The 26,062-nt window shown below is 44.3% G+C and overlaps 2 protein-coding genes across 2 annotated transcripts; both read right to left on the bottom strand.

The window, feature by feature from the left end:
• Positions 1 to 240: 240 nt before the first annotated feature.
• aclya (ATP citrate lyase a) lies at positions 241 to 18,457 on the bottom strand. Its single transcript, XM_035616185.2, has 28 exons — positions 18,302 to 18,457; positions 15,452 to 15,631; positions 14,087 to 14,209; positions 12,370 to 12,432; positions 12,012 to 12,202; positions 9,808 to 9,887; positions 9,119 to 9,249; positions 8,149 to 8,267; positions 7,508 to 7,644; positions 7,355 to 7,416; positions 7,138 to 7,255; positions 6,880 to 7,034; positions 6,230 to 6,323; positions 5,692 to 5,833; positions 5,409 to 5,577; positions 5,213 to 5,317; positions 4,907 to 5,103; positions 4,544 to 4,625; positions 4,342 to 4,452; positions 4,097 to 4,224; positions 3,903 to 3,996; positions 3,609 to 3,763; positions 3,345 to 3,495; positions 3,114 to 3,257; positions 2,876 to 2,989; positions 2,699 to 2,781; positions 1,974 to 2,050; positions 241 to 1,870 (listed from the first exon to the last, which is right to left on the bottom strand). Exons 2-28 carry the CDS (start codon positions 15,608 to 15,610, stop codon positions 1,776 to 1,778), a joined length of 3,279 nt encoding a protein of 1,092 aa, XP_035472078.1. The 5' UTR covers positions 15,611 to 15,631; positions 18,302 to 18,457; the 3' UTR covers positions 241 to 1,775.
• Positions 18,458 to 20,393: 1,936 nt separating this feature from the next.
• On the bottom strand, positions 20,394 to 26,059 carry LOC118289287 (2',3'-cyclic nucleotide 3' phosphodiesterase). Its single transcript, XM_035616186.2, has 4 exons — positions 25,908 to 26,059; positions 22,235 to 23,890; positions 22,003 to 22,130; positions 20,394 to 21,819 (listed from the first exon to the last, which is right to left on the bottom strand). The coding sequence occupies exons 2-4, from the start codon at positions 23,850 to 23,852 to the stop codon at positions 21,355 to 21,357; spliced, it is 2,211 nt and encodes a 736-aa protein (XP_035472079.1). The 5' UTR covers positions 23,853 to 23,890; positions 25,908 to 26,059; the 3' UTR covers positions 20,394 to 21,354.
• Between the last annotated feature and the right edge of the window lie 3 nt (positions 26,060 to 26,062).

Genomic DNA, 26,062 nt, shown 5'->3' with positions numbered 1-26,062 from the left:
ACACACCTTCAAGGGAGTCAAACAACATTATCAAGCCTTTAGTTACACCTGTGTCAAGAGGCATGTTTCTTCCTGTAGGGTTGCAGATTCTATATTGAAAACTTGGAACAAGAACAAGAAAGTTCATTCATAATTGTTGATGTAAAAAGGTTCATTAAACTCAACCCTGTACTCATTTACCAAATTAACCATTTCAAATCCAGTTATATTTTAAACGCACACAAACGCAAAAGACCGGAGTGAAATTATACCGTTTTATTACGTTACAACAATTACATTTTATTTGACTCAAATACAATACAGTATGTCAACATACAACAAATAAGTACCGAGGCACACCGAGTTAACATTGAAACTGTTAAAAACAAAAACACCCTGCTACAACACTGCTGAGGTTCCCTCGTTGTCCACAGAATATTGTTCTACAATTTTGTAACATTCACGTTAATGACGACACCGGCGATGGCTGCCACATGCTTTATTTAAGACTTCATAAATTGTGGGGAAATGTATTATATCCTTTTTTTAATTTGCAGAAGAGAGATTTGTCTAATGATTATGAGCAGATTGTCTGAAAAATTGAGAGGCCAGTCAAATTCTCTGAGGTGAGACTTGCACTGTTAAAACAAAAGTCAGGTTAATAGGTTGGGGAATGTTTAACACTGGGCAGGGAATGGCTTTTAAAATCCTACTCTACCACAAAAATGAAACTGTAGGATGGATTTATTTAATTAATTAAAAATACATGAAGATCTAACTGTGAAAATATAAAATACATATTGGCATTTTACTAGAATTAACTGTTGACACAACAATAATAACTATTTACCTTATTGTAATTGGCTTAGTGCATTTGTTAACATACAGAGACAGAGTAAACAAAAACAACCCAGAATAGAATTATTAATTTCTAATTGAAGAGGAAAAATTCAAAATTTAATAATTCTTTTAAATAGCTTTGGATATTTAAAATAAAAATGACATTATACATATTTATTTTCCGCTCTCATAATCAACAACTCTCGCACGTCCGTTTAAAACCTTGTATAAAATATATTTTTGCACCAGCTGCAGGGGAACGTTTCCTGGGGACAACAAATGGCAGCAACTGCTAGCAATGACTCATAAACTGGTCGCGTTTGGTCAAAGCAAGCAGACTTAAAAAAACCAAAACAATCATAAACCATAACCTTCCTGTACCGTTTAATTTTCACTATGACGACATCTATACATAAATAAAGCTCTGATCTACAGTGTGTTCTCATATTAAAAGGCATTATTGCACTACACAGTTATCCCTTGCGGCGAGCTCGTGGATTTTTCAATGGCACAACGGAGAGAGAGCTGCACAGAGACACAACAGTCTGTGATACAGACTTACATGCTAGGTTAATACGACAGTGTTATATTTGGGGGGTTAATAACAGTACTTCGGTGTTGTAGCAATGAGAGTAAGTGGCGGATGACAGTTATATAATCCATGACAACTCTCCTCACCTGATTCATCATCTACTCACAAACTCAGACCCCCAACTCTGTTTGACTGGAGCTCCACAGTTTACAGGGCTTTAACATTATTCACAGAACTGCAGCACTATCCAGTTTCCAAAACTAAAAACGTACCATTCTTATTTTGCCATTTACAACTACATTAATAGGAACATCTTCCCTACATTATGCCAATGCTTCTAGGTGATGGATCACAGTGTGGGCAGAATGATTGACAGCTGCGATGAGGGGGACGCTGGGGGTCCTGGAGTCAGGCACTGTCTGGTTTACATTGACATGTGTTCAGGGAGCACGTAGGAGATGTCGTCCCAGGGGTGGCGATACAGACCCTGCTTCAGCCTCTTCTGGTCCAGGTAGTGTCCTGGGGAGACAGGAGAAGGAAGCATTGATTGATACACGCAGGTAAAAAAGAAAAGAAAAAAAAAAGGACCAGAGCAGTGCATCTGTATCGAGAAATGACTCACCGATGAATCCCATGCTGCGTCCCAGGACAAAGATGCCATTCAGAGCGCCAATTTCCACAAACTCATCAGCTTCATCCCTGTGGCGACGTAGTTGGACAACAAGGAAAAGAGTTACTACTTATTTGGTACAAAAACTCACATAGAAGCCGTTTTCAGACACTCATTTGAGTCTAGACATTTTCCAGAGTTTGCATTTCACTTATGAAGATAGCAGCAGCAGATTGTCCCAAGTCAAACAAGTTCAGAACAGCAGGAAAATATCTGAAACATTCTGTGGCGTCTGGGTAGAGCATGCAGGAGGCAGCACATGACGATAATTCTGCGGCGTTTTTTGATCACGGTCATCAACACGCCCACTCGCTTGTTGTGAATCTTCTAGAGATTTTCCTGCTGTGTTCTCACATTGGCTCACTCGGACCTTCTCCTGACATTTACAACGGGGCTGGCAGGAAATGTTCATTTGCGTTTCTCACATTTGCGGACATTTGCGTTTCTCACATACAGCTCCTCTGGAGAAGTTCAGGAAAATGTCTGCAAGCAGCTACAGGCGAAGTGATTTGAGGCCAGTTTAAAACCAAGTTGTCATTTTTATGACTGATCAATAATTTCTGCACAATGACTCCCACCCATTAATTGGGCCGATGTACAAAACAGACTTGTACTTTTAAGTCATCCAGTATATACGATGGCCAGTATATATATATATATATATATTGGCTGCTTACCTTGTAAAACCACCACACGTCCTGAGCAAGTCCACAAATGCAACACCAATGAAGCCGTCCACATTCAAGATCAGGTTGGGTTTCTAATACCACAGACAAAGAAAAAATTAAATAGTGTAATTTAAAAAGGGTGTATAAATAATTATTCAAAGGAGATGAGGAAATAACGAATCTTACTTTGGATGTGGTGATCTTCTCCACGTCTAGAGCGTAGTCCAGAAGCTGGGTGGAGGGGAAGTTCGCCTTCACAAAGTCCTTCAAGATCTGGACTCTCATGTCTGGATTGTTAATCTGAGGAGACGAAATGTCAAGAAAAAACAAACAACTGAACATATTTTTTTATTAAAATAGGAGTTAATTTGATTCATCTCTCCAGTGCTAGTTAAAAACATCACTCTGCTGCTGTGACACTCACCGACTTGACTCTGTGTCCAATGCCCATGATCAGCTTCCCGTCCTTCTTCATCTTGTTGACAAACTCCATCGGCAGCATGCCGCTGTCGAACGCCTTGCTGAACTGCTTCGCTGCGGCATCCAGAGCACCTCCAAATCGGTCACCCTGAAGGGACATGGTGAAATAAAAACCCATTTATTTTTGCAGGTTAGTAAATAGAGGACCATATCATCACAGGGAGCAGGGTCTTACAATGGTGAGGAGACCGGAGGTGAGGCTGGAGATGAGATCTTTGCCAGCTCGCGCACACACAATAGTGTTGTGGGCACCGGAAACCGCAGGGCCGTGATCGGCAGTCACCATCAGGCACATCTCGATGAACTGGCAGGCGTACCTCGGCAACCTGCAAACAAGTGTGTGGGGGGGGGGGGGGACACATCACGTAAGGATTTTGTGGTTCAATGATTTCTAAAGAGTTTGTTTTATCACAACAGCCGGGTTAAGAGGCTGACGGACCTCCTCTGGAACCACAGCAGACCCAGAGTTCCTCCCAGACCGATTTCGGACTTGAAGACCTCAGTGATGGGCATGCCGGCGTAGATGAGCTCCTGACCTCTCTCGTCGCAGATGCTGGTCATGAAAGAGGCCGGCTTACGGATCAGACCGAGCTCCTGCAGGGGAAATGGACACAATGGAGGAAACAGAAAAACTTCCCTTCACGTAAATCATTCATTCATGCTCTGTGGCAATTAAGAACAATATGATTTGGTGATGTGTAAACTCATCAAGTGTGTTGCTTGAGGGACTCACTCGTGCCCAGGAGTAATCCATCGGCACAGTGGGTGGAGGCATCTCCTCCGCCGGCTGGATGACGCCTTTGGCAACAAGGTCGTCATAAACAGATCTGCATCATGGATGAAAAAGAAAACAAATAAAATCCTCTGAAAGTGGAAGTCTTGGGGAATATTTATTTTAAACATGATGAACGGAAGTAGAGAACTGACTTGATTATCTCGCCCAGCTCATCAAAGCTCTTGGGGACGAAGGCACCGGCTTCTTTCAGTGCCCTGTTCTTAGTTGTCGCCGTCTCAGAGTCCTGGTTTGCGCAGGCTCCGGCGTGGCCGAACTGAACCTGAGGGGGACCAAAAAAAGTGCGACATGGGTCAGAAATGACATTAAAAACATCATTCATTCCTCGAAACCTCTCATTGTGCCTCTAATGCACCAGACTCTACATCTGCCCTCTCACCTCTGAGGAGAACATGGTGGCGCAGGTGCCAATACACCAGCAGACCACTGGCTTTGTGATCCTGCCCTGTTTAATAGCCTGGCAGATCTTGTACTCCTCCGTGCCTCCGATCTGTGGAAGGGCAGCGGCAGATATGTGACGGAGAAAAATCAATAACAGTCATAAGCTGTGGGGCAGCGGTGCGAGTAGATTTGTTCCTCACCTCTCCCAGGACAACAATCATTTTCACTCCAGGAGTGTCTTGGTATCGCAGCACATGGTCAGTGAACACAGAGCCTGGGTATCTGCGGAAGAGTCACACACCAATTCAAACTCCCAGCCTCACACACTGGAGGTTAAAAACACACACACACACACACACACACACACACACACACACACACACACACACACACACACACACACACACACACACACACACACACACACACACACACACACACACACACACACACACACACACACACACACACACACACACACACACACACACACACACACACACACACACACACACACACACACACACACACACACACACACACACACACACACACCCCCCTACCTGTCTCCACCAATGGCCACACCCTCAAAAACACCATCAGTGGTACGGGAGATGATGTTGTTGAGTTCGTTGGACATGCCGCCCGAGCGGGACACGTAGGCCACGCTGCCTGGACGATAGAGTTTGGAGGCAAGGATGTTGTCCAGCATGCCCCCGGTGTTCCCGATTTTGAAACAGCCTGGCTTGATTCCCCCAACCTGACAAAAAAAAGAAAAGAAAAAAAAAAAAGGACAGGGATTTGATGAGCAGATAGAAAACAGAGGGAAATCCAGAGCAATCTTGTGAAAACTGAAGCTGAAGACTCACAGTGGCTGGTCCAATGATTGTGACGCCCTTCTTATCTGCTATCTTGATGATCTTCCTGGTGTGGGCTTCGGGGATGCCCTCGGCGATGATGGCAATGGTATGAATCTGAAAGCAATTGAACAGAAAGGATTTGAAGCGTTCAAAGCCTATTACAATTTTTTAAGTAGTCTCCCAGATGGTACAGAAGGGCTTTTACCTGTGGGTACTGCATGGTCTCCAGGGTGCTGTCAAAGGCAGAACGCAGAGAGGCGAAGTTGATGAGCACGTCCACATCTGGGTGCTTCTTCATGGCGTCCTGCATGTTCTTATACACGGGGATGAGGATCTCTTTATGGCCCCAATAGAACTTCTGTTTATGGTCTCCACTGGGAAGCAAACGCGTAGACAGTGATGTGTCACGCAGTGAAGTAACACGAGAGATTATCTCATCATGTTACAATCGAGAGCCTCTAACATACGGAGGACAGAGTGGCGCTTACGTGAACGGGTAGACCATAGCTGCAAGAGACGGCTCATCTCTGGAGCAGACGTAGTCAAAGTCCAGCATGCCCTGCACGGCCCGAGTCTGCATACCCCACACGATGGACTTGGTGTGTTTGCTGAAGAGGGTCGTTGCCTTGGCTACAGGGAGAGGACAGTTGTTACAGATAGAAACTGAAGACCAGGTGAAGACAGGAAGTCTCATCACCACAAAGCTCAGGAAGCTTCAGGGGTCTTGTATTATAAACCCTAATTATGCCTAGCTTCCATTAATTATTTACGGCAACATATGAAAACGTGGAGATTAGATGTGTGTGTGTGTGTGTGTATATAAAAACAGTCCACTTTGGTTTGACTTGCAGGGTCCACCTGCTGTCCAGAGAGGGAGCCATAACACCTGAATTAAACCAAGATAATGCAGCACAGCAGAGGAAGCACATCCAAGTCTCAGACAGTACAGTGGAAAGATTTTGCAGTGCAGTAGTGTGTGTGTGTGTGTGTGTGTGTGTGTGTGTGTGTGTGTGTGAGTTTTCTAACCAATAGGAGCTTTGCTTTTGGCCTTCTTGGCTGGCGAACCCTCTATGCCGATTCTGTTTTCAGAGAAAGACGCAGTTCTGCTGGATGCCGGAGTCTGAAATTAACAAAAAAGAAAAGAAGAAAAAAAACAGTGACTGTGCCTTCTTATTACTTTCAACAATAAAGACTTTTATTTTGTAATACTGTGTAATTATGAGTACTACTATCCATGTATGATATTCAATTTCTCAATGTCTTTTTCAATCATATTTCTGCCTCTGCTTTTGAAGTAAACGGTGTGCACACATGTGAGGGCACACACACACACACACACACACACGCACACACACTTTGCAGAAAGCCTACGCATTGCACATTCTTAATGGATGCCTCGAGGCAGACACAGTGTTACTGTGTGTCATGACTGTTTGAGCGAGAGCAGTTCACAATGCCCCTGCGATGCTCTCATACAAAAGGAGCCATTGGGCTCCTGGTCATCTGGTTCACTAAAAGGACAAGACAGTAATGACTGAAAGAGAGAGACTGTGGCATCTAAGTCTTCTGCTCACTCTGCACCACACTGTTGGTGGTTTTGATCATGCAAATGTGCACCGACGTGACGTGACACGATGGTGGCCTATTTGTCTCCGTGGAGCCAGTATGTGTCATACCGATGTGCTGCCGCTGGAGTTGAGCAGGAAGTTGGCGGTGTGGACAGCAACGGGAGGCTGGTTGGGGATTGGCCGGTGGCCCAGAGCCATGCCGACGATGGCGGTCATGTGAGTTTCTGTGCCAAAGACATGGATGGGGATCCCAGTGGTCTTGCCTGAGAGAGAGCGGAGAAGACAAATCAGCAGTTGCTTGCAGATACAAACACTAGATTTAAGAGTGGGGAGACGATGTATGTATGTATGAACTGTGTAACATACCAACTTCTCCCATCACTCGGAGACCCTCCTGGTAGTTGGGGCCTCCACGGCGGACAAAAATGGTGACCTCATGCTCCTTCAGTGGCCCCTGATAGTCTCTGATGGCTCTAACAATCCCCTGAGCAAAGACAAGGATGTACTCGGTAAAATAACAAATTGATAAAGAGTGAGTAATGAAAGGTTGCAAAAATAAAAGAAAAAGCATGTTATGCTGTACCTTAAATGTTGCAGCAACATTTGTGAAGTTTGCGATGCTTCCCCCGATGATCAAAACCTTTCCTAGAAAAAAAAATATTGAAACGTTCTTTTAGAGAGGAAAAATGTCTACGAAATTCAATGTCTGCTTTAATTTGCACAGCAGTTTTCCTACCATCAGGGTGCTGCTCTCTGGTCATCAGTGACAGGATGGTTTTGGCGTAGTCGTACGTCTGCTGTTCGCTGGGTGCTCCCGAATACTCCCCGTAGTTTGCCAGCTCGTTGACGCCCCCCAGGTCACAGATTGTGTCACTAGGAGAAGTTTACACTGGTTTAGCTATGAGCCGCCTTCAGACATGAACTACGGAAACTTGGGTCCGGATTGCACTTAAAATTAATGCACTCCTCCTCATATATTTTGAATTATCACTGCAGACTGTAAACTGTCACAACAACTTAACGGTGCACAGAGGGAATAATTAGTCACGGCCGATGTGTCTGCATGTCACGCTTTACATCCCCACGACAGACGGCGGAGCCCATTCCTCCCGACTCTCACTAAAAACGGCAACATCCAAGGATCCATTTTTAGTTTTCAGCCGACTGAGCACAGTCTGAGCTGCTGCACCATCAGTCTCACTAGAGCTTCACTGGTATAATCCCCTAATGCAAAACCCAAGTATGCGTAGTGTGATCAATATAATGAGGATGAAGTCGGGGGACAACTTAAGCAACAGAAGAAAAACAAAAGAAACATGGCCGCTGGTGTCTTATCAATTCAGGAATTCATTGATGTAGTTTGTTGGTCTTAAGTACCTGTACACCACCGAGGCACCTCCTCCTGCCACCATGGTCCAGATCCTGCCTTTGGGGTTGAGCAGGGTGAGTTTAAGGCTCGCGCCACTCTTGGCATCCAGGTCTGCGATGTAGGCCTCCTGCGAAAGTCAGAGAAAAGGTCAATGAAGAGGTGATTGAATTAGTTACATGAATCCTGAAGAGGTCGAGATACATTAATCAGAGCAGGACCTTAGTAAGCACCACTTCTTTAGGCTGATATTCACTGCCTGTGCTTGCACGGATGTTAAAAGAGTGAGTTGTTGGAAATACTGAATAAATATTAAGAGAGTGGAAGTGTTGTTCATCAGTGGTTGTTTGTGACAGCCAGGGCCACAGCTGGTGGCAGAGAGCGAGGAAAAAAAAAGAAAGAAGCTCCCAATCAAAAGACACCCGCTGTCCGACATCTCCACAGCGAACCAATTAGAACAGCCTGTCTGGTACACAGACAAGTCAAACAAGCTCCTACACACATCAGACAGAAAGAGAACCAGGATGTCCTGTACACATGAACATTTTACTAACTTCTTTCTTTATTTATTTGAATCCACATTATGTTCTTTTATTTGCATCCACATTATATTTGTTTTCTTGAGTTGCTATTGCGATGCAGGCGATTTTGTAACAGGTTGTTCAACAGTTAACAGTGGTGGTTTAAGTTGGTCAATTTGAATTTACTCAAAGATTAATTTGTGGTTCAATATATGAGGAGGCATCACGAACAGGTCTCTAACCACATGACCGTCCACAATGACTCATTGTGGCAGACGAACAGCTGCGTGTCAATACTGCACTTCCTTGTTAAGTCAACACTTAATTTCAAATGATAAAAGCTATGTTAATTTACTTTACACTCCACAGCAAGCATTTTTTCCTCACTGGACCAGCTCTGTGATGCTGACAGACTGAAATCTGACTCATCGCTAGTCGATTCTCTGCGCTCCTCCCTCACCTCGGGATAGGCCTCCCTGCCGAAAGGTGGAGGGAACTGCACGTCACCCCACTTGGCCTTGCAGAGGTAGTCAGCCGTGGCATCAATCTTGGCGGCCATGTCCAGCACGTAGACTCCATCTTTTGTGACCACTGAGGACGTGGGGGGGAAAAAAATCAAACATGTTAGGATCTATACAAGAGCAAGGTGTTCAAAACACCCACCTGCTGAGATTTACTATGTGAGCTTTAAATAGGACAAGGAAAAACTGGAGAAGACTGTGATCGGACACAGGTGACCCACGACCTTCCTGCCGTCTGTGCAGGAGATGGAAAGGAAGTGAATATGGGGAGGAGGTGGTGTACGACATCAAAGCAGGGAGCTGGTCTCAGCATCCCCGACCACATCCTCAGCAGCAGCTGCCAGGGGGCATGTACTGGTGCCCAATTACTCCTTTATAAACACACGCTGCCTTCATCAAACAGCAAGTGTATGAATTATTCACCCATTTCCTCCCTCTGTGTTAAAAATGTGGCAGAATCAACAGTCTGATGATGTTTTATAGAGCACCGATTACGATCCCTTTCCAATTTTATAATCCGATAACATATTTATGAATCTGTGTGTTATATAAATGCCATCATCATTTCTTGTTAAGACGCACCATGTCCGGTTATTGGGGATGTTAATGTGAAAAAAGAAGAACGTACCCAGTGGGTTGATCTCCAGGTACGTGAAGAACAGTTCTTCATACAGGTTAAAGAGTCCAACGATGAATCTGGCCAGGACTCTGCAGAGAGACGACATTCAACACATGAAACTTACATTATAGGGGACGTTCTGCTGCAGCATTAATATCTTCTAAGGACGTATGGTTACTTGTATCGCATCATCAAACATTGTAATCACATTAGAGCTGAAAAAATTAATCAAATGGTCAATCAACAAAAAAATGATCTCCAACTCTTTGGATTAGTTTGAGTAACCTTTCAAGGAAAAATGCCAAACACGTTCTGGTGCTTCCTTAAATTCTATGGGTTTCGAACTGTTCAGACAAAACAAGCAAATATAATGACATCACTCAGAGAATCTATACTAGGGATTTTTCCGGACAAAACAATTGATTAATTTGTAAAATAACAGCTTATTGAATTAACTCAAAGACAGCATTTCAATACAAAACTATTTTTTTGTTAGATTTGGAGTTAATTAACTCTATTGGTATAAATTCCAATATCTCCAATTCATATAAGTATATTTTGATGTTGCTTTCATGTTTTTGATTTGGACTGGTCTGCAAAATAAAAAAGTTTTTTTAATTCTTCTATCAACAAACACGACAGAAAATGTCAGATATGCCGTTTTATAAATGGGCTATGCAGTAGAATTTCCCCATACAGCCTAGTGGGCAGCTGTACAGCGAGGCCTTTATATTTTCCACATAATTCAAAACCATGACAAAATAACAGGCAATATCTTTGAAGGATTGTTAAGGCTGAGCTGGACAGGAAACAGTACACCTGTAAATTAGCTGCGGAGACGTTGATGTAAGAGGAGGGAAAATCTAATTTGCTTCCTCCTTCACATGTCAAAACAGAGCAGTGAGGGGGGGGGGGGGGGGGGGCTGATGGTGGAGGGAGGCAGTATTTTTTTCTCCTCTGTCAATTTTTCAGGCAGCTGGGAGCCTTTTGTTACCACGTCAGCCTGTTGTCAGGACACCGACTGGCCCCTGGGAGAAGAAAACAGTGACCCAGAGTGACTCAGCTTCCCCATGTCTGATTGTGATGGGGGGGGGGGGAAACACTTGTTTTCTGTCTGAGGGGAGGGTGAGGAGGAGAGTGTAAGTTGTGAGCCGGGGGTTGGCAGAGCGATTCCTGTGGCGGCTTCTTCAATGTCAGCCAAGACAGTGAGTCCAGCCAGAATCTGCCGTCAGAGGAGCGTCGCTCGGAGAGATGGATAGGAGGGGTCGGGAGGGGGCGAGCCACTGTATCGTAGCTATCAAAATAAAAGGGACGTGCTCTGAATGCAGCGGTAGTGTAAAAATGGCTATGGGTGGAGGCTGATCGAAGGAAGGCGAAGCCAAGGAGGGAATTTGTCATTTGTCTAATGGAAACCCTCCACCCACCCATCCTCCTCCTCCTCCTGCTGCTGCTGCTCCCTCCACATTTACTGCCAATATCAAAGAGCTCTCTCCTACGTCAGTTGAGTCACACTTTTGTTTTTCATCGTCGGTCAGGAGATTAACTAAATAATGGAAAATGTTGATTTTCTTTTTCTGCCTTGAGTAGTTCAGTGTTGAGCAATAGGTTGTGAGTAAGAAAAGCATTTCATTTTACATTTCCCAATACGCACATCTGTGCTGTAGAAAGGGTGTAGTATATGGGGAATTTCTGAGTACACATATATATATATACACATACAATATACAACGTGGACATCGTTGAAACAAAAAGAGAGGAAAAAGCCTAAAAAGCAAATGATATGCATCTTAAAATAGTCTCAGTCTAAATTAATCTGTAATAAACTAAGTTAGGAAATGGTGCATTTTTCCCAAACAGTTATGCAATAAAAAAAAAGAAAACCCGTTTAATTCTTAGGGGAGAGAAACTGAAATGAAAATAAAGCTTAAAGAATGAAATCTTAGTTGGGATCATTATCTCAGAGACTTGGTTTAACTCTACACGGTGTAGATGGATGTATTAGACTACTTTTATTTCTTATATGTAGTCAATCCCCTTCAACGCACCATATCATGCAAGCAACAAACTACAGTACCAAAAATTGTGTAGAATACACACATCTCTGACACAGTCTTTGCTTATATTCAATCCCTGTATTTCACCACTGTCCATCATTGACAGAAAGCTGAAGTTCTGCACATGCCCTCCAATTATTGTTTTTCTATCCAACTTACTCTTTATTGTCATTCGGTGCGTGCGTCAGCAGCTCTTTCTTCACCAAGTCTTCGCTGATCTTTTCATCCACCGCAATTAGCAGCTTCTTCGCCTTGGCGTCCACGTCTCCCACGTCCACGCCTCCCTCGTGGTGAAACAGCACGTGGTCTCCCTCTCGGGTGGCGTAGATGCACACGTAGAACTCTTCCTCCTGTAAAAAAAAAAAAAAGAAGGAAAAAAAGGAGGGGCATCGACAATGAAGTCAATTTCTAAATGTCACTTCATTCTATCACGACCACTCGTATCCATTAGTAGCAGTGATGAAGTATACACAAGGTATCTAAAAACTGGGGAATGACTCAGACATTAAATGTTTACCTGCTTGTGGGGGACAAATGGCTCGATGAGGAAGTTCTTGAGAATTCCGTTGGCTTTTCCCACCTGAGGATCATGAACAAAATATCTTTGTTTAAGGAAATGGGAATGAGAAATACTGTTAAGAGAAGAAAAAAGCCCATTAGATTAGAGACTACCATCGAGAAAAGGGATAATACAGCTGCTCTGTGGTCTGCATATAACAGATGTTTCCATATGAACACATGAAGCCCTTACTTTGAGACAAGCGAATAGATTTTTCAGAAGAAAAAGAAGATGTATTTCTGTATTACTGTCTAGACAAAGCCCCAGTAACAGAGCCACAGCTCATTTGGTGAAGCTGTCATGGTTCCTCTGTTGAAGGCCAACGGGCAAAAAGTAAACCTGAGAGCAGTCAGTCGGAAAGAAAAGCTGAAAAAATAATAATAATAAAAGCGAGAGAGGGCGCTGCCATTTTGCAGAGCGAAAATAAAAAGGTTGTTCATGATGGGTGGAAAAAAAACAGAAAGCCTATCAGATTAAAAAGGGCACAGGGGATTGACTACTGCTACTGATCGCTGCTGCTTCTCAGGATAAACAAGAGAAAAAGGCATTCGTACTGAAAATGCTAATTGTATGCAAATGATTCAGTTTGACCGCCCGTGGAAGCATGATCACACAAAACATGGAGCACTGATTTAATAAAGTGACGCAACATTCGAAAGAAAAATAAGTGACAGACGTTGACGTTCAGCAAGTTTAATATCCTAGTTTAGCATGTTAGCACGCCAACGTTTGCCAATTAGCAATAACTAATAACTAGTGGAAGATGAGTGGAAATGTTGTTATTAATACAAAGAATTGGAAAAGGTTTGATTTGGATAATGTCAGTTGATAAATGTTTTTTAGAAAGGGATACGGGCACGTCAATGTGTGAACAAACTGTACATTTCACACACTTTTTAATCACAATTTATCTGTGTAGTTTCTCAAGGACGATGAAGATAACAGAACAAGCCGAGACAACGTCTACACTGCAGCTCTGGCTTCATTTATCCTTATTCACTGGCACCAGCAGCTGCTGACAGTTTCATGTCATCTGTGAACACACACACACACACACACACACACACACACACACACACACACACACACACACACACACACACACACACACACACACACACACACACACACACACACACACACACACACACACACACACACACACACACACACACACACACACACACACACACACACACACACACACACACACACACACACACACACACACACACACAAAATCTTCGGTACTTTATGAACCGTCGTCTCTCCAGAACTTCGGTGCTGGTTTATGAGGCGAGGCGGCGTCTCGCCCGGCACAGTGATGGATCTTTAGTGCCGGGGCTACACTGACTGGATAGATGGACCGACTGTTTGTTCACTAGCAGCATCCGCCTCAGCTGACTGGGCTGATTTACAACCAGCAGACCAACACTGAACTGCTCAGCAATCTAGGTATGGGGCAAAGAAAGAAATGCACACAGAAACCAAATGTAGCGATGCAGAATAGGAGAAGGGGGGTTAAGGAAAGGGCAACAAGGGGAGGATCTGAATAAAAGCACTGGGATAATATTGATCGGAGGAGTGCTCAGCATAAGTGCACACCCTCAGATAGAGGGGCCGGTGGGGGTAATAGACGGAGAAACAGCAGAGGGGGAGAGGGTTGATGACGTACGGTTGTTTCTTTCATCATGCGGGTCTTCAGCCACTCCCTGACGCCGTTCAGGTCCAGGTTGACGCCGACCAGGCCCAGCTTCCCTCGCCTCTTGATCAGCTGGTCCGGCTTCACCACGAGCCTCTGGGGGGAAAACAAACACCACACAAACCATGGACCAATATGCAGCAAGATGGCTACAGTGATTTTTATACTTACAATAACCTGCAACCTCATTGAAATAAATAAATCAGAGGAGTGAATGTGGGAAAAAAAAGTTTTTGAAGTTGTTACATTAACATTATGACCGAATATTTATTTGTTGAAAGCACTGAATTCAAACTGTTATTAAAATGTTACGTTCTGTTTATTTCAGTTAGATTTTTGGTTAAATATGTTAAAATTCTGCCAAATGTTAGTCACTGATCATGAATCCATCATCGAAATATGTTCCATAAACTGCATTTGAAAAATTGCAATGTTACAAAGCTTGTGCAACAATGCTTGTTCATTCTTCTTATCTTGATGCACTGCATGTGATGACAGATATTTTTGTTCAACTAGTGATATTGTCGCTTACATATCTGGGCTCATCAACAAAATTCCAGGTTGCCAAACAATATTCATCACCCGACAGCTGAGCTGCACATTATTTAAGTAGGAATCTCTCATACACGTCATTCCCTGTCTGACACAAATGCAAAATGACATCCAACCCACCGCCAAGTAAGCCCGTATCCTCTCGCTTGCAAGACAGATAAAGAGAATGACTTATGACAGCGGAGCCATTAGTATCTGGGTGCTCGCCAGCGAGAGATGGAACAGAGGGCCGAGGGTGAAAGTTAATGCAATTTCCCAATCAGTTCTATGGGTGCACGAATCTTCCGTGCATCTACCTTCCGCATCCTCCTCCTCGTACATTCCGGATAAAAACCTTCAGCTCGGAGGGAAAATAACATTTTATCCTGCAAGATGAGTCAGAGTGATGCAATTAACCTTTATTACGGTCGGTCTATCTGCTGCGACTTCCCCATGAAGACCAGTGAGAGCGGAGAGTGAGGCCACCGCCCTTCACCTGGAGAACTGTTAAAAATGAAAAATTCCTACATCTTCCGGACTCTGACCTCCCTAAGGATAGGGCAAGTGCGAATTTCTCTACATTTCCCGCTTTTGTTCTCTTGCAAATTATTGCTGCTTGATCCCTTTGCTGTCTGTGACCTCACCAAACAAGCGCAGAGAAACCCTTCTGCTGCCAGCCTGAGTAAATCAGTTTCCACAGGAACCACAGGCGAACCATGGCCTTTGTGGTTCGTGCAGGTAAAACACAATTTGCTTCGTCATAAACATACTTTGTTTGTCCCATCAACGTTAGTATATGGTCTTTACCTCTGTGAGCAGCCATGGGTTGTCTTGAGCCAGTCGGTCAAAGTCGGTCTCAGCCGTCACGTTGGCGTAGCGGAATTTGTTCTGGACAGCCTCCGATGTGGAGATGAACTTGTACAGGAACTCCTTTCCCGTCTGCTCGGAGATGGCTTTGGCTGACATGATTGCTTAGTCTAGACTGGCCTAAGAGGATGGGAAGACGGAGAGAGAGAGCAGTGAGATGTGGACGGATACGGAAAATCAGACATGACTAATAAAACAAGGAATGAGCACTGCAGTTTAAAGAGGATGTGGTTTTACTGCTCTCTGCACTCATGCAAAGAAAAATGAAAACAAACAACATGTCTGATGTCAAAACTGTCAAGAAAAGGTCGAGTAACTATGTGTTTGACAGACAGCTCTGTAATTTGTATTCTCAATTAATAAAAAAAAAATGCGACATAACAAAATGCACAGAATTCAGAGAGACTACGAGCAACCAGATCACACACCGACTGCACATTCAGGCTTCTGCCACATCTGCACAGTCACGTTTACAGTTTCTCTCTCTCTCTAATGCTGAGCCAGACACAAACTATGAAGCTGGTGAAGCTAAAATCAGACACACAATCAGCCTCGGTCGGACTGACCTGCACAGTAATGAGGTAATGGGCACTTGTTCTGCCTCTCAAACAATCAAGATCCGTGTGTGTGTGTGTGTGTGTGGAACTGGACTTTGGTCCCAGTTTTATCTGATGTGACTCTTTATTCGCAGTGCAGGGAATCAGACCAGACACATTAAATGATAAGAAATGTATTATTTTTTGTTGTTGTTGGGTGCATGTAATTCTTTTAATTAAGTGGCAGAAGAGGTGTCACAGAAAATAAAGCAAGAAACCCAATAACCTGTGACGGCATATATAGATAGGTTTTACTGATACCGGTCGGAGCTGTGACCTTTATCCTTTGGAGATACTCAGCAATTAGATGTACAAAACACACAGATCACACACACAGATCACACACACAGATCACGCACACGCACGCACGCGCACGCACGCACGCACACGCACACACACACACACACACACACACACACACACGGGGCTTTTCATAGCATCATCAGTGATAATCACTCACATCTCTGAGCAATGACTCATGACCAATATGATAAAAAATTATCTTTAAAGCTCTTTTACTTTACATGACAAATTGCAACATGGAATCATTTCTGTTCCATGGCTACGAGTATTAGAAGGAAAAAAAAGCAATTAACAGGATAAACATGATTTATAAAAACACCCTTTTCAAGAGCCACATTAGACTCCACACTGAAATCTAGCAGCTTGTTGCTGCCATGTTTGATCAGCAGGAATGTAATGTACTTCATGCACAGACATGGCATTTAAACTTATTTCGTATTTTTTACCAAATACAATGCGAGTGTCACCGCTTAAAATGCATAAGATAATTTCCCTGGAGCTAAAACTATGAACAGATTGACAAAAATAACCTTCAACTATTTTATTTGGTTGTTTCGATGATTCTTTAAGCGAAAACACCAAACATGACCCGATTCCCTGTTTTCATTTGTGAGGATTTTGGTCCCATGTGTAAATTTAATAAATATCTGTGGGTCTGAAAAGAAAAAAAGGCAATCGAAGAACATGTCTTGGGTTTTCAGAAACTGGAACTCACTCTTCTGCTATTTAGTAGATACTTTTACACACACACAAGACCAACTGCCAAGTTTGAATAAAAGGACTGGAGGACAGGATGCACTACCTAAACATCAGGAATCTGGCCCATTAAGGCGCTAACACACCAAGGCCTTCCCTTATTACCACCTCTCAGATGTAACCTTGCAGGGATGGAGCAGCAGCAGCTCTGGCTGTTCCTTCTGTCTCATTAAGCTGAAAGCACCGATGTCACCGATGTCGCCTCAGACTGGGCTCCCGTCTCCACACTGCAGCCCAGGGAGCCATTACTTAAATGGATTAATGGCACTGTCATGGCTCTTTCTCACTATTGATCATCGTTGTCCCCCTTAGTCTCCACAGAGCTGGTTCCAAGACCAGGAGGAGAGTGGTTCATCCAGTGGGCCCATCCTACCTTGGTTACGTGAATCATCCACTTTCTCTGAGCAACTGACCTGTCAGAGGTGTCAAATATAACCGCGGCACAACAGCAATAACACACCGGTCCACGTGATGCACAGAAGTAGGGCTGCAACTAACGATTATTTTCATATTTCATCCCAAAACCCCAAAACGATGCTTTGATTTGTCCACACACCAAAGATATTTAGTTCACTGTCACAGAGGAGCAAAGAAACCACAAAATATTCACATTTAAGAAGCTGAAATCAGAGAATTTGACTTTTAATAAAAACTACTTGAACCGATTAATCGATTATCAAAATAGGAGAGGATACAGAGAGCAGAATAAATCAAACCACACAATGAGGTTAGAAAAAAATGCAATAAAGGATGAAAGATGCAGATTCAACTTCACTTTCAACTTCACCAATTTTGATCTGAAAACTTGAGCAACATCAGATTGACTCAAATGCAAGCGGATTGAGTCTGTACTGTCCTGAGAAGGAGGATTGAGGTCAACTTTTTCATTCTTTCACAAACCGGTCAGGCAGCAACGCTCCTTTTTTCTTTTTCTGACTCTCAGTGATTATTCACACTTCTCAATAACCATGGTGCAATAGGACAGGTTGACGTGGGCTGAGGTGGACTGAGCAGTTCAACTTGTTCTCTATCTCCTGATCTTTTGTCATCAGAGAGAGAGAGAGACAGAGTTGTCACGAGGAAATAGAACAAAAGTAAACACAACGTGTAAGAAGCAGAGATTGATTTTCTTTACCTTGCGTTCGATTGTTGGTATTCGTCCTTTTCAAGCTGCGGTGCAAGCGTCGCTGTGGCGGGATGTGGGAGCTCTCTGTGCCGGAGGCCGGAGCTTATGTGAGTTCAGTCTCCGTGGCCCATCTGCCGATAGGCTTGGCTGATGTTTCCCGGCCTCTGATTGGTTCCTGCCACACCATGCTCTATTGCTGCCTTCGCGGACACTCGGAATATTGTAAAACTTTATGAGCCCCTGCTCTGTTCACTGCTGGTTTGTTATTTTAGACATCAGATTTGAAATGTCGCCACTGTTTTTATTCACATTTTATTAAAGATATTGTATATAATTTATTTTATTTTGCTTTTTGCCACTGACTTATTCTCACAGCAGCTTGAACATAAAAAATAAATACACGTATCATGCTTGAGGTTTTCTTTCAGTGTAGCACTGAAGCATTCAGAGCTCCAAGATTTCTGAAACACAAACTGAATTAAATTTACATTTTGTAAACACAAAACATATCAGAATAATGGAATATGAATGAATTGTTCAACATGATTAACATGTACTAAACTAGCAAACAGTTACAATTGACCCCTAATGTATGGAGCCCTAATGCATTTTTACTTACATTTGACAATGTTCATTTTTGTTTATTACTTGAAATGTTCTATTGTTTGTTTTTTTGCAGTGTGGCTTTTACTTGATTATAGGTTGCATTTACTTCAATGGAATTCTTGCTATTAATTTCGTTCCATGTCGGATTACAGGGCCAAAATAAGTGATTCCGGAGGAGCACTTGAACGTGTCATTGGTGTCTTCAGCGCAGCTCCCACACTCACACACCAGTGACACCACTGGTGGAGACAACAGGGCAATTGTCCGCCACTGACGTTGATTGGCTGACGTTTTTTCTTTATCTTCCCAGCAGCCAATGATAAAAGTCACTTGATCCGGAACACAACCGGAACACAGGTGGACTGTGACATGATGGGTTCTTGCTCTTTAACCTGGTTTTGGCCTATTTTCAGTTGAAAGAGTACAGGGTAGAACAACTGCACTTGACTTAAGTAGTACTGTGTGTTTATTTGATTGTTAGAAATAGAAATCTATTTATCTTTTTTTCCAGACACTTTGAAGAAATATGTCTGTGCTCTGTCCCAAAGCATGGCAGCAGCACAATTTGCACTTGCAGACAGACTCCAAAGGACAGCACATTACTCCCATTTAGCTTCTCTTCTTTGGCTTCCAGAATGTTTTAGAATTGATTTTACTGTTGACTTATTGTTGGCCCGTTCTGGACTAGTAGCACCCAAGTACATTTCAGCCCTTTCGATACCATATGTGTCCGGTCTTAACCCGAGATCCTCAACAAAGAAATCGCTCGCCATTCCACAGTTCCGGGCCGGCTGAGGACCAAGGGTGACCGGGCCTTTTCTGTCAAGGCGCCCCACCTCTTTGGAAGAATCTCCCTGAGGAGATCTGTCTGACGAGCTCTTTATCCACTTCAGTCTCTCTGAAAGACACATTTTTAATAAATGTGCTTTCTCTGGACTTTTTAATCGTATTTGTTTTGACTTATATTTCTGCCTTAATGTCTGATCTTCAAACTGACTCCAATTCTTTATTAAGAGCTCTTTTTAACTGATTTGAAATTTGCTACAAAAAGTTTATTTTTTTAACTTGTAGATTGTGGCAGGCGTAGCTTTCAACCCAATAAGATGCCAAGCATATGAACATTATGCAAATGGGATTAGAACACATGCACGAGCTGTAGAGTAGATATTACAGCTGAGCATTTGTTCTACCACAGGTGACCTAGTTTGTTATACTGTGCCAGACTCACATGCAAAGGCGAGCTGAAGCAGATCAGACACATGGTGCAATCCAGTCTGTGGATTGAGTATTAGTGTCATAGTGTGTGTCATTAGGTGGATTCTGATTCTATTTGAAGTAGAAAACAACTTTACCACAAAGATCTGACAGTCATCTTTTTAAAGAAGTGTGTGATGAGTGCCCTCTGCTGGTTAATACAAGTACAATACATGAGAAAATCACCATGTGCAGATCATAAACAACATAATAAAAGGGCAAATAACGAGACTGAACACAGTTTCGTGAAATACTGGAGCAAAGCATGTTCTTTTTTCTTTTAATTAAGTTTACAAAACAAGTGCAAAAATAGTGATTCGTAAGAGCTACACAAAGTAGGCGTCGCCCCTTCAAAAATTACAGTCACAGAGGACACGAGTTTGAAATGCAAGACATGAAGTGCTGTTCCGAGAGGATAAAAGGGATCAATGGTGCAGCCTTGCGGAGTAGAAAATATTGCAAAACATGAACTTGAGTTTTTCACAGCATTTGATAAGTACTAAGCTGCTGAAACAAGATGCCATCAGCATACTCCCTTTTAAACTATGCACAGTGCAAAGATTTTACAAGGAAGAATCCTCTATAAATGACATCACTCTAATACACCTACTCAAATGGATAACTATTGTAACAATTACACACACACTCATGGAAATGACGGCTTATTTCATATCTTCCAACGAAGCCAAAGGAATCACCAGACAATTGTGTCAGAGAGGCAGAGCTACTCAGACTCTTGTGTTAATATGTTGCTACTGTTAATGTGGAATGCATGCAATGAAAGTACCTAGTTCAATCATTCTCATCTGAATATTGTGGAACACTGACGAAGTATAGAAGAGGAAAGCTAGAGATTTTAGAAAAACTGGAGCTGTGTGAGGAGGGTATATATATATATATATACTAGCAAAAAAACTGAAGCTAACAACACCTCAGCCGAAAGCCAGGAACTGCAACTCTGGCACCGATATGTGAAACTAGACACTGAACGCTGGCGACGACAACAAGCCAAACTAAACGGAAGGCATCTTGGGTTGTGGTGCAAATCAATAGTAAAGGCACACAGCTTGTAGTTTTAGGGTGGCTATTACTGAATCCCTAAATGCTGCACATACACACAAAGCTCGCACAGAGTAAGCCTACGTTTTTAAATTCACCAGTCACCCCCCCCCTCTGCCACACATCCCCCCAGTGATTGCCGTTTACAGTATGGTGCACTTTTGCTTCTTCTTCTTCTCGGGTTCCTTTTTGGGCTGCTCCGACTCCTTGCGCGAGTAGTGGCTGGAGAAGCAGACCGGGGCGCAGATGGGCTCCCTGAGGGCGAGCAGCCACCTCCCCTCGCCGTAGTAGGTGAGTGAGCCGAGCTCCATCTCCTCGACCAGCTCGCCCTTCTGGCCCTCCTTCTGCAGGGCCAGGATCTCGAGCAGATCCAGGCCCGTCTGAACTGGCTCGATGCCCTCTGCGCACCCCAGGGTGACGTGGGCGCGGCTTCCCAGAGGCAGGGAGGCGGCCGCGGGGACGGTAGGCTCCGCCTCCTTTTCGGCATCATCTGGCCACAGCAGGAGCTGCTCCTCGGTGAGGGACACTCTGGCACCGACCGTGCGTGGAGTGACAAAGAGAGCACTCAGTGACAGCTCAAATGTGGAACCATAGAATTCTTTAACAGCCTAGAGAACAGGGGGGAAAAAAATCACGAGATTAACTTTAATATAAATCAAACATTACACTGCTACGTTCTTATTGAGAAATGCTTACTTAACAAAGCATGCCAAGTAATAAATTAAACAAGAGTACAAATATATGTTGCTATCAGATTTTATAAGCAAAGTGTTAAATGACAAGCTTCTTACTGGCTTCTGTGCGTACTCTTTGGAGCCCTCTGCTTTTCCATAGTCGCAGAATTTGGTCGTGCAGTGGAGTTTTGGTTGGGCTTTGAAGTACTGCTCCAGATCCACCTCCTTCTCAACTTTACCAGCGACTGTAAACACAACACACGATCAGCTGCATCTTTAACATGCCAATTATATGAGAGATTAATATTCTAAATTTATGCAGTTGCCCATGTATTAAAACCACACTCACAGTCCACCATGTGTTTCTTGAAGGCCTCCAAGGTGTCCAGTGTTTTAAGGAAGTCCATCGATGTGCACTTGACCTTGTGCTGGACGGAAGAGTGGAGGAACCAGCCGAAGAAAAGGGGAATGTGCATTTCCTCAAGTGGACCTTTCATGGCTTCCAGTTGGGCCTCCTCTAGTCCTCGCTTGGTCTTCTTGCTCAGCTGTGCTGAATCTCTGCTCCACGCCGTTTGCGGCTCCAGGAAGAGGGCAACAAGATGGTGTTCCTCGGCGATCTCCCCCAGGCGGGCCAGTCGATCCTGGCTGTGGTTGGTGTCATCCACCACTATCAGCACGGGGGAAGTTGTTCCCGCGCTGCAGCAGCTCACCACAGCCTCGTCCAGAGCCTTGTGTCCAGCCGCATGCGTTTCTGGATTCTCTGGCTTCACGCCGTGGTCGTCGGCGCAGATGACAGAGCAGTGGTCTTTGTAGGCATCGGCTATGGCGCGCGCCAAGAAACTCTTACCGCTGCCCGGCAGGCCTCGGAGGACGACGAGGGTCCGAGAGCTGCGCAGGGTGTCTTTGGTCTGCTCTCGCTCGAGGAGGGCGAAAGACAGGGAGCCCGACGCAGGCACGACATCTTCTTCCTTTTCAAGCTCAGCGTTATTCTGCTCAGAGTCAACAACTTCTGCTGCTGTTACGACTACTGCTGCTGCCTCCACTCCCTTCAGAGTGTCAGACTCGCCTGCTTTTTCAGGTTCGGCTTCTTCCTTCTTGACCTCCGCAGATTTCACATTTTCAACCTCGGCTGAAATTTCCTCCTTCAATGCCACAGCTTCTGTGGGCTTTGCTGAAGAGACTTCAGTTACTGAAACCATCTCTACTGCCTTCTCAATATCTGCTGGTTTTTCCTCTTGCTCCTCGTTCGGAGGCTCAGCTGTGACTTTGTTTTCTGCCTCCGCCTCTTTGACCGTTTCTTCAGCCACAGTGTCCATAGCAGTCTGCAGCTCTGCTTTAGTCTCCACTTGTTCTGTAACCTTCTCTTCTTGGCCGGGTGGTTGTGTATCTAGTGGCTGGTGCAGCGTGACTGGTTCAGGTAATGTTTGCTCTTCAGCTTCTGGAACCGATTCTGGAACCGTTTCTGCCAATTTCTCTGGCTCTGGTTCAGGGGCGCTCTCTGCCAGAGGCGTTTGCACAGGCAAAGGTTCTGGGTCATTCTCTGCCACAGGCTGCTGTTCTGGCTCGACGGTTTCTGGCTCGGCGGTTTCTGGTTCTGCGTCTAAAGCTGACACTGGGTCAGAAATCTTTTCAGATGACTCATCTGGTTCTGGTGTGGCCTCCGCATTGGGCAGCCGCTCCGGGTCAGATTTGCCACCGTCTGTCTTCTTCTCCTCCTCCTCCACCTCAGATATTGTCACAGTCGCCGTCACAATCAACTCCTCTGTTTCCATCAAGTTTACGACTTCTGTATCGTGACCGTTCACCGCCAGCTGCTCGGACTCTTCGGCGGCAGCTGGTGGCTTCTCAGGCTCCGTGGACTCGTCTGGTGTGTCCAGTTTGGACACAACCTCTTTTTCCATGACAGTCTCCTCTTGCTGTGGAGTCGGTGACACGTCCAAAACCTCACCGCTCTTTTCAGTATCCATGTCTGGCTTACAGTCTCCCTCTATACACCACCATGTACCTTGAATTCATAAATATAAGAAAAGGAAGAAACGGTTTAATCAACTAAGTGACTGCATTCATATCCCCCCCCCCCCCCCCAACAAATACAAGCTTCCACATTTTTCCCAACAACTACACTTTAAGTAGCACGTTGTTTTACTAAAGTTCCTACAACACATTAAATTAAAGGGGCAGTAAGCAATTTTGGAGAACGCTCTTCTCCCTCTTTGTTGTTGATTTTACTGTACTGACTGGGCCGCGATCCCGCAGCCTTTAGTATGTGAGGCCTACGCGCTAATCACTAGGCCCAAACCCCTGGCTCATAGCGTCTGTCAATTGCACATCTCTTCATGTGTCAGGGAGTCATGTTTACAAACTGCACAGTGTTGTAAGGTGCCATCCGCACCCTTTTTCAAATTTTTTTTTCAATTTACATTACAGACAGCTCGCAGGCCGTGAGGAAATATTTTTTACAAAATGTGTATTGGTTTAAAAATCGCTTACTGCCCCTTTAAGGCATGAAAAGTTTGAGCAAAAGACCAAGGCTGGAGCGGAGATTTATTTATCTAATCTCTCTCCGAAATGGCTTCACATGGACCCAGTTGCATTTGGGACCTGGCAGATTGTCCCATTATTGGTGATAAATGAATCAGAAATTTGATAATAGCTTATCATCTTGCACAATAATTACGTGCGCCAGCAAAGGTGTGCCAAGTCAACAGATGACAGTGTCATTTTTCATGAGGGAGAGAAAAAAGAAGCTATGACTGCATTTGGGTTTTTTGGACCACATGCACTTCCAAAGGAGGCAGGGCTGAACATGATTGGGGTCATGACGTCTCATCATGGAAGTTACTCAACATCCATGATTGAGCAAAGCAGGTATTATGGGATGTGCAGGAGGCAGACACCAACCTCCAGCTTTTAATGGCAGTTCTCGATCAGCAGGAGGTGTTGTGCCCTTGTGCATGTAGGGTGGGTGGGGACAAAAATGCTGGTGCAAATTAAATCAAATTCAAAATGTCCATTTTTCTGGTCATAAAGAAAATAAAGAGAGATGACGAATGGGAGAAAGACACAAAAAAAATGTAACATTCAAACCCGGCATGGAAACATGAGCAGCGCTAATAGACGCTGCCAGCAGACACAGACAAAGGATGGTTAAGAAGATGGGGCGACCTCCTCCGCCGTGTGGCAGGACTTCCTCTTTGTGCCAAATTATCTTGGTAAACATTTGTCAGGCAGACGCTTGATATACCGGAGATGTGAAACCGACTGCTGTCATGAGACAGAAGGGGAAGCTCGTGCAACGCAGACCAATGTAGAGAAGCAAAAAAAAGAAAAAGAAAAGCGTGACCCACACTCTACTCGATGGGTTTTGGGGAACGACACACCAGAAACCAAAAGTGCAAAATCAGTCGATATGGACACTTTCACATTTATCTTACCCTCATCCACGTTTTTTTTTTTAAATTATTATTTATTTATTTATTAGCACACGGTGCAGACAGCAGCGGTTAAATGCGCAGTTAGTTCGTCCCATTGTTTATGGGCAAGTTCGAACTCAAATATATATGAACACGTTCAATTAACCAACAATGATAATTAATAAAGAAATGAGGGTCGAAGGACGCCCAGGAGGAGCTCAAACGCAGTTTTTTAACCGATGGCGTTTGAACACAACATGTCACTGGCGCTGCACAATGTGGCGGCGCGGCGGGGAGTGGCGCGTGCACCTCCACGCTAGCGCCACACAAAAACATTTTTTCGCCTGGCAGCTCGAACACGGGGGTGAAACCACCACCGCACCACCACCAGCAGCACCACCACCGCACCACCAGCAGCACCAGCAGCACCAGCAGCAGCTGCAGCAGCGGCGGCGCCACGTCGGTTGTTTATGTGGCGCACAAACGAGTCGCTGCGTGTTAAACAAGTTCCTCAGGTAGTTTGAGTTATAAAAAAAAAAAAATAGTATATTGATTATAAAAAAAATGAATAATGCACGGACATGAGGGGCTTTTTGTGTGCCAGCTTACCAGTTGCTGCAGTGAGGCTCTCGGTGGTGTGCCGCCGCTGACCACGCGTTCCTCCCTGATACAATGACAAGGCAAGTCCTGCTCCCCGGCGGACACACGCACCCGCTCCACTCTTCAAGGAGAGGGGGGCGGGGGGAGGAAGCGGAAATTCCCGG

Source organism: Scophthalmus maximus, chromosome 17 (assembly GCF_022379125.1).
Source record: "Scophthalmus maximus strain ysfricsl-2021 chromosome 17, ASM2237912v1, whole genome shotgun sequence".
NCBI lineage: Eukaryota > Metazoa > Chordata > Actinopteri > Pleuronectiformes > Scophthalmidae > Scophthalmus > Scophthalmus maximus.
Note: the sequence above shows the minus strand (reverse complement) of the source record. Positions and strands in the feature narration are given on the sequence as shown.

What these genes read in the sequence shown, in the direction of transcription:
- aclya (XM_035616185.2), bottom strand. Translation starts at nt 15,610, where the DNA reads ATGTCAGCCAAAGCCATCTCCGAGCAGACGGGAAAGGAGTTCCTGTAC. An exon ending in ACCCATGGCTGCTCACAGAG is followed by an intron (nt 14,210 to 15,451) that starts GTAAAGACCATA and finishes TTTTCCCCCCAG; the next exon opens with AGGCTCGTGGTGAAGCCGGA. An exon ending in ATGTTGCTGCAACATTTAAG is followed by an intron (nt 7,256 to 7,354) that starts GTACAGCATAAC and finishes GTCTTTGCTCAG; the next exon opens with GGGATTGTTAGAGCCATCAG.
- LOC118289287 (XM_035616186.2), bottom strand. Translation starts at nt 23,852, where the DNA reads ATGGATACTGAAAAGAGCGGTGAGGTTTTGGACGTGTCACCGACTCCA. An exon ending in CAAGAAACACATGGTGGACT is followed by an intron (nt 22,131 to 22,234) that starts GTGAGTGTGGTT and finishes TTGTGTTTACAG; the next exon opens with TCGCTGGTAAAGTTGAGAAG. An exon ending in AAGAGTACGCACAGAAGCCA is followed by an intron (nt 21,820 to 22,002) that starts GTAAGAAGCTTG and finishes CCTGTTCTCTAG; the next exon opens with GCTGTTAAAGAATTCTATGG.